At 43.0% G+C, this 7898-nt stretch overlaps 1 protein-coding gene across 1 annotated transcript in view; it reads right to left on the bottom strand.

Annotated features, from left to right (window-relative positions):
* Positions 1-820: 820 nt before the first annotated feature.
* Positions 821-7898, bottom strand: part of LOC306964918 (roundabout homolog 1-like) — a 461783-nt gene continuing 454705 nt past the window's right edge. The window contains 3 exon segments of the mRNA XM_079559087.1: positions 821-1326; positions 3031-3239; positions 3470-3712. Of these exon segments, the coding sequence (XP_079415213.1) occupies positions 1312-1326; positions 3031-3239; positions 3470-3712 (467 nt within the window). The 3' untranslated portion in view covers positions 821-1311.

The raw sequence follows: 7898 nt of genomic DNA, 5'->3' as shown, positions 1-7898 counted from the left end.
GATACCAGGACTCATGAGCAACTCGGTTCAGATTTGACAGTTGTTTCACTCAAAAATACTTTCGATGGATGGTAAGCAGAAGTAAATCCTCCTGAATGAAGTATCAAGTACATTCTTAAGCACATCATTTTCCTCGTGGATGATTCAGTCCCGGCCGTGACGAGGAGGGGAAGCGTTTCGAGATATGACAAAACAGACAGTTGGTAATTTGAACTTTTTTATTTGACTTTTTTAGTTCATTTTTATTTTTCGCCATACGAAACAAACGTTTGCAGATGTCCTATGAATAAACAACAGCACCCTTCTTCTGGAGGGTCCAATGCCCTGGCAATGGCTGAAAAGAGACCCCTCTCCTCAGGACTCCGCCCCCCCTCCCCCCCGGGCCTCCAGCGCCTCTTTCCAAACCGCTTTAAGTGCATTTACCTTCCCCACTTGTTTTGCGACCGCTTAGCTCACAATCGGCTTTTGAAAAATTATATACATTGCAGCTACAAATGTGTCACTCGGACTGCAGGGGCGTCCCGTCCCGTCAGAGCGCGAGGGGTCTCTTTTCAAGTTCATAATAATAATTATTATAACAATTAAAAAAAACATCCTTCGTAAACCGAACTTTGCAGCCAGCTTGAGGATTAACTACACTCATTTTCTGTCAAAAAGACAAAAAAGGTTAATAGATAAAAATGGTTTAAAATAAAGTTTAGTGATTGTGCTTTTAAAACCAAAAGAAACATAGAACATTTAACGAGACGACGAAACAGTGCATTACAAAAAACAAAACAATAAAACAGAAAAATCTCCCAACCAAAGTGGCACTTTCTTGGGGGCGGCTAACCGAGAGAGCAATTTACAACATGGATGGAAATGGACCAAAATAATGACATATTTAGATTTTTTTTTTAATTCCCGAAAATTACAAAACGAGGAAGACGAGTCGAGGTACCACCGCGGGTCAAAACAAACCGGACGTTACATTGATATTTACACACAGTCTGTCCCCCCGAAATGCAGCTTTTTTTTTCCTCCCCATAGAGTCCCACGTCAAGGCAAAGCCGCGCTTGTTTGCTCTATATTGCATCGGAATCGAACATAAATATGCGAGGCCGCGCAGGGATCCCCGCGCCATTCGTTTGTCATTTTGCTAAAAAGAAAAGATGTCGGAAGTTACGGGAAAAAAAGAAAGAAAAAAAAAACGTTGGTGGGTTTGGTGAAGGAACAGAGATGTGGAGAAATGAATCAAGTCCAAAGTGGAGATCCAAAATGGCGGAGAGACGACGGACGAATCGGGACAGTTTCTTCTAAAGGTGGGGGTCTTCAGCTCTCGATCATCTGCAGGAGAGAAGGGGAAGGTCAATATCACCGAGGCTGACACAGGTAAACAATGTTGGGGTTTTTTCATTAAGATACGTAAACCTGGTGGAATAAACAGGAATAAAAGGTTAAACCAGATCCATCTGTGTCGCCAACTCTGGTCCTCCCCTGTCCCACACCCGCGCTCTTTAAGTATGGATCTTTATTTGGGCTGGGACAAAAAGGCGCAGCCGTGTGGAGTGAAATGGTATGAGAAAGATCTAACCGGTTTGAACTCGCGGTTTGAAAGTATGAATTATGAACAAAGGTCAAATAAAAACATTAAATGATGAATTCTTTTTGAATATTTTTTTTTCTTCTTTTCCTTTGTCCTGTCAGTAAGTGTATGACTATAGGCAAATAGTTTCTATTTCGACATGGTTATACAGAGCTTTTACATATGGTATATTTGGTATAGCAGCGCTGAGCGATATTGAAGTATATTTTTATATGATCAGAATGAAAGAGATGTGCCTTGGTATAACTCTTAAGTACCACATGGTGTATTTATTTTTGTACGACTGTAAATGACAAATAATTTATTTTTACTTTTTTGTACGACTGTAAATGACAAATAATTTATTTTTACTTTTTTGTACGACTGTAAATGACAAATAATTTATTTTTACTTTTTTGTACGACTGTAAATGACAAATAATTTATTTTTACTTTTTTGTACGACTGTAAATGATAAATCCTTTATTGTACGATCATAAAGGACTTATATGAATACATACGCACAGACTCACGCATCAGTTTCTTGCCTGAGCTGAAAGTTTATGTGATGTTACTTGAATGAGAGATAAAGATTAGTTTCATTATAAGTTCTCTGAACGTCCTACTCCTTTTGAGCACAAAGTCTTGTTTTTGTTTTCTTCTGTTTGAAAGTTTTAAATACTCTGCTCAAATGAATAAATAAATGAAATGAGTTCATGAAAACGCAGCAATTTTTTGTACTTCCATTAACAATGCACTGATATTATTCCTCATTTTGTCTCTTGAAGTATGTGATAAACTGTGGCTGGAATCAAGTTGTCTGTTTATAGCAGTGGTTCTGGTGCAGCATCAGGACCCACAGTCACCCTGGCATGACAATGACAATTGTACAATATAATGTGTTATATTGTCTTTTCCTTTAACATTGTTCAATCAATCAATCAATCAAATTTTATTTGTATAGCGCCCAACAACAACCAGAAGGTGCCCAGAGCGCTTTCCAGGATAAAAACAAGAATCATCATTGTTGTTGAATAAGTGTTAAAAAAATAAACCACAAAAGCTGAAATTCGGAAAAAGACAACCTGATTACAGACTCAAGGGGTGATATATATATATATATATATATATATATATATATATATATATATATATATATATATATATATGTTTTATCTGTGTTGTTTTGTTTGTGTTCAGTAAATACAGTTGGATAAAGATAAAGAACAATCTCCTGAGATCCACCTAAGCCACACAGATACACAAGTGTCTTTAAAGCAGAAGTAGCTCTCTGACACTTTTGTTTCATAAAAGTAACTCCCTGGGTAAAGAATGTTTTAGACCCCAGCTTCATATAGTCTTAAAAATGTACTTACAGAAGAGTCACTTTACTTTAAAATACATTTAGTGAAAAGTACAAGATAATAACTGAAGTAAGAGTTAAAATAGTATACAGTAAGTTCTCACCTCCGGCTCTTCCTCTCCTGGCTGAAAGGCCCCTGTGGTGCTGAGGCTCATGTCGGCGGGGTTGGGGTTCCGGCGGCCCCCCTGGTGGCCCTCTCCTCTCTTGCGGCCCCCGGACCCCCTGGAGGACATGGAGCTGGAGGAGCTGGGGTCCCGCGGGCTGTTCACTGTGGGGAACTGTGGTCGGCTGTAGGGCAGGATGTCCTCTGAGCCTGCGGGGGGGCAGACGAGAGTACATCTTACACTACGTCCACTTCTGTATGGAGATGCATGCTAATCATTGGTAGTACTAGTCATAGTACAAGTAGCAGCAGCTGGAGGAGCAGCATCAGTGATCGCAGTAACTGTACATGTAGCGATATACTGTAGTCTGAATAAAGGCCATTTGGTACAGGAAAGACCTCTCTCATATAGATACACAGTCTCTCCCCTCCCTCCGTACCTGTGTGTTGGCGGCTCTTGCTCCCCTTGCCCGTGTGGCTGACTGCTTTCTCCTGGGCCTCTCTCCGCTCCGACGAGCCGCTCCGCTGGTCCGAGGCGTCCCTGGGCCGGTAGCTGCCGCCCGTGAGCCCTCTCTTGTCCCCTGCCTTCGGGGACACCACCCCTCGCCCCTCCGTGGTCGCCTTGGACGGGTGTGTGGGGGACTTGAGCACCGCCGGGGGTGGGATGGGCGGAGGGGGGAGGCCTGAGGAGGAGCAGGGGAGAGAAGGGAGGTCAGTGGATCAGAGGATGGGTGATGGTTCTGCCCCGTGATTCTTCCTCTTTTTGTCACAGGTCAGACTGGGAAAACAAAAGCTATAACCGGTTTAAACACTGACCCACTTCCACTCAATCAACCCTTTCCAGGCGCTGATGTTTGAAATGGATTATCCCTGGACGACTGAGAGGCTTCAGAAACACATTTCATTCACATGTTTTCTGTTATTGTGTGTATTCAATCCCACAGCCCATTGTGATTCGGGAAAGCTCCTCCACGTATTTAAAGCCCATACACCTTCACTGAGCTTTTTCTGGTCATTTCAGCACTCAAATGACCTGTGCTGCGCAATCTAGCCAAGCTCTCCTTCCCTTCCCGTCGCAAAAGAAAAAGTCAGACGGCTCAAACATCGAAACAGGACGTCTGATGTAGCCAATGGGAGTGAAGCTGTTAAAAAAGCGACAAAAACCACACAAGCCCAGTAGGATCTCGATGCAGGTTTCATCTACTTGGTAACACCAGAGCCAAAGCGATCCAGCGTGCTGCTGTCCGAGTGGACCGCTGCTGTTTACGAGCCGCTCCTCAGCGCTTAAAGACCTTGGAGGAAGAGGGGCGGTGAGGGCGAGCAGCTGCCTGTAGGAGAATCCCTCTGCCCACGGATCGATGCGGCGTGTCCTTGGGCCATTCTTCACAGGAGGCCAGTCTCCAGCGGCACATCCCAGCCTCCATACGCCGCCACACCGGGGGGAGAGGAGGCGATCGATGTCTTCTCATCTGCTCCACGGCTCCTCTTAAAGGGGCCACCCTGGACACCCTCGCGCCAGATTAGGACGCTTCAAAGTGAGGCAAAAAGCTATTTAGCATCTCACGTTTCTTGGTGCAGTCTGCTGAGTGCGACAGGCTGGTTTGAGCAGGAAAGGATAAAGGTGTGTCTGCTGCTCCACGCTCGCCCTGCACCGATCACAGGACTGGATTCACACGTCTCGGCCTCCACAGAGATGCAGATGAGCCTGTGCTGCTTGGAAAGAGGAAGCAGTTGTTTGCAGCTCAGTCTGGAGCTTTGGAAATGTTTTGGATAAAGATAAGAACTTATCTCACAAGCACAAACCGCAATCATGAGCAAATAGCAAGAAATGATGTAGGCTATTTACAAAAAATATCTCAGTACAAGATTATTATATTGTAAATGATATAAATGACCATGTGGGATGTTTTGAATTATGTTCAAAATGATGAGAAGGGACAAAAAGGTAATTGTTGTGATTTGGTCTAATTCATTATTGTAATTTTTTACTAAGTGGATAATAAGTCAGTTGTAAATATTTCACGAGCATGGTCTCAGTTTAGGCTATATTTTAGTTATATGCAACAAAAATGTATTTATTCTAAAATATATTTTTATATATAATCTCAATATTGATTTGATTGAGTGTACTTCAACAGCAGAAGAAGAACTGCCCAAATGTACAAGGTTGTTCCAACCTGCGACAACAAAGTTTGGTTAAAGGAACAGGCCACCGTTTTTCCATACTCAGATATGTTCTTACCTGAGCTTAGACGAGTTGATGCGTACCTGTCTGGTCTTTGTGCGTGCGCTCAGTCACGCAAAACGACCAAAAATGTCGTTAGCATTTGGCCTCTCCCAATGTATTCCTATAGCTCCAAACGGGGGTGAAGTTAGAAGTGACCAAGCTCTTCCACGGGCACAAAGACCAGACAGATATGTATCAACTCGTCTAAGCTCAGGTAAGAACATATCTCAGTATGGAAAAACAGTGGCCTGTTCCTTTAAAAAGTGCAGCCAAAAGCTTTCACGGAAAGTCACTGTAGGGAAACACAACGGGCCAATTTGAAACGAGAAATTCAGAAAACCAAACAGCCTAGTGATGAAGCAACACATCATGAGGTTTCAGCGAGACCAGTCCAAGGGAGAAAGCCAACACTGAGATGAGTTATCAACAAAGCAAAGTAGATAAAGATAAAGTCTTCCTATGGCTGTTTCATCTCCACCTCCACCGCACCTGAACGCAAAGCCGGAGCCGTCGATAACGCCCGGCTCTGCGGCGGCCGTACAGTCTTTTTTTTTTAATACATATCTCCACTTTTCCCTCCAGATCGCTGCTCAGCCTGTTCCCATCAATGTTCCAGCGGCCTGAGCTACGGCCCCCTCAGCCGCGGGGATTTATGCCCGGGCCCAGGCGGCGTCGGTGGGCTTGCCAAAGTGAGAGAGTACCCCGGGCCCGGAGCTTTAATTAGACGGCCAAGGCCACGCTCCGAGAGGCAGGCGCAGAGACGGGTATCGACGCGGTGATTCATGGAGCAGCAAGGGGAGCGAGAGGCCATAGTTTGTGTGCCCGCTATGTGCTTCAATCCATTTACCGTGTGGCAAAAACAGTCATTTACCTACGATTAATGCAGGTATGTGTTAATAATCTCAAACACGTCTTTTTCACCATCTTACACTTTGTTGTTTAGAAAATTCAGCAGACACTTCCTGATTTTCACGCTATCTCACCATCAGGCCCTCCCACCCTCCCCTCGTCCCCATTCGCTGAAAAAAAATAAAGTCAGTCCGTGCAGCTTGTGTGGCCATGGTCAAGCTGTGGAGAGTGTTTTTACTTCCCGATGAAATGATGAAGGCTGATGATGATGGAGAGGTGAGGAAAGCACTTCCTGGACACGTAGGACCTGTTTGGGAGTGTAGTACTACAACAATAGTGCTGAATAGCGAGTGCAAGCGCTTTGTGGTCCTGATGCACCAACTTCACCATCTGAAATTGCGTGTGAGCCTGAGCACTAGACCTGATGTGTAAATGAGAGAATGCAATTTGCAGCTGTGGGTTTATTAGTATCCAGTGTGCCACCTTCACGCTCACAAACACTCATTCACTCCCCGCTGTAGACACTGTAGGCAGTTAAAGTGTCTTGCTCAAGGACACAACAACAACAACAACAGGATGCACTTTTTTTGCTGCCCTGGATCAGAGAGGAACACCTGAATAGATCTCCAGCTGTATCTTGAGTGTAGTGAGGAATCCATTGACAGTCTGATCTACTGCTCCATAACATTACGCTTGTATGATTTCTGTGGGTCATGTTTTATAAAGATTGTGGGCGAGGTTTGCACTCGAATATGGGCAACACTGAGTCATCCAGCTTAAGCTGAGCACACACTACACAACTGTGTCAGTCTTAAAGCAGTACTAAGTAACTCTTGCCCCTAGAGGCCATAAGCGCAACTGCAGGTGTAGTAGCAAGTTGCGTTTTTTTAACATATTAATTGTCCATGAGAGTAAATACAACGCTGTCAAAAAAGGCGAAGTGAGAGAGGGATATTGTACATAATGTAAGTAATCAAAAAGCTTCTTGGGGAAAAAGCACTGAAATAGCCAACAAAAATGTGACAAAAATTCAACCAAAGAGTGACAAAAACTCAACCAAAGAGTGACAAAAACTCAACCAAAGAGTGACAAAAACGCAACCAAAGATTGACAAAAATTCAACAAAAATGTGAAAAAAATGCAACAAAAATGTATCAAAAACTCAACAAAAATGTGACAAAAACTCAACAAAAAAATTACAAAAATTGAACAAAAATGTGACAAAAATTGAACAAAAATGTGACAAAAACCTCAACCAAAAATGTGACAAAAATTCAACAAAAATGTGAAAAAAAAACACAACAAAAATGTATCAAAAACTCAACAAAAAGTGACAAAAACTCAACAAAAAAATTACAAAAAAATTACAAAAATTCAACAAAAATGTGACAAAAATGGAAAAAAAAGAAAGAAAAAAAAACCTACAAAAGGTGACACAACACAGCAACAACACGAGGAAAAAGGTCAGTTTTGTGGGTCTTAGCTTTCAAATGAGGTGTTACACAGCCAAAAGAGGACAGAATGCATTTGGTTTAGACGGGTGGTAAGAGGTTAATGGTTTAAATTTTAAAAATCCAACATGATTTTAGTCATATCCTTCTGCCGTCCACAATACACGATTCCAACGCAAGTCCGGTTGTCCAGTTGTTGACCCTCCACATTTTTCCGTCTGTCTTTGACTAGTCACGACTCGAGAAGACTCGCCGCAGCTGAAAATGATAATGTGTGCTCAGCTTAAAGCACTGTCATGCACACTGCATGATCTCGATTCATCCAATTATCCATTGATGTTA

This window comes from Gobius niger (assembly GCF_951799975.1).
Source record: "Gobius niger genome assembly, chromosome: 1".
NCBI classification, from domain to species: Eukaryota; Metazoa; Chordata; class Actinopteri; order Gobiiformes; family Gobiidae; genus Gobius; species Gobius niger.
This window is presented reverse-complemented; position numbering and strand designations above follow the sequence as displayed.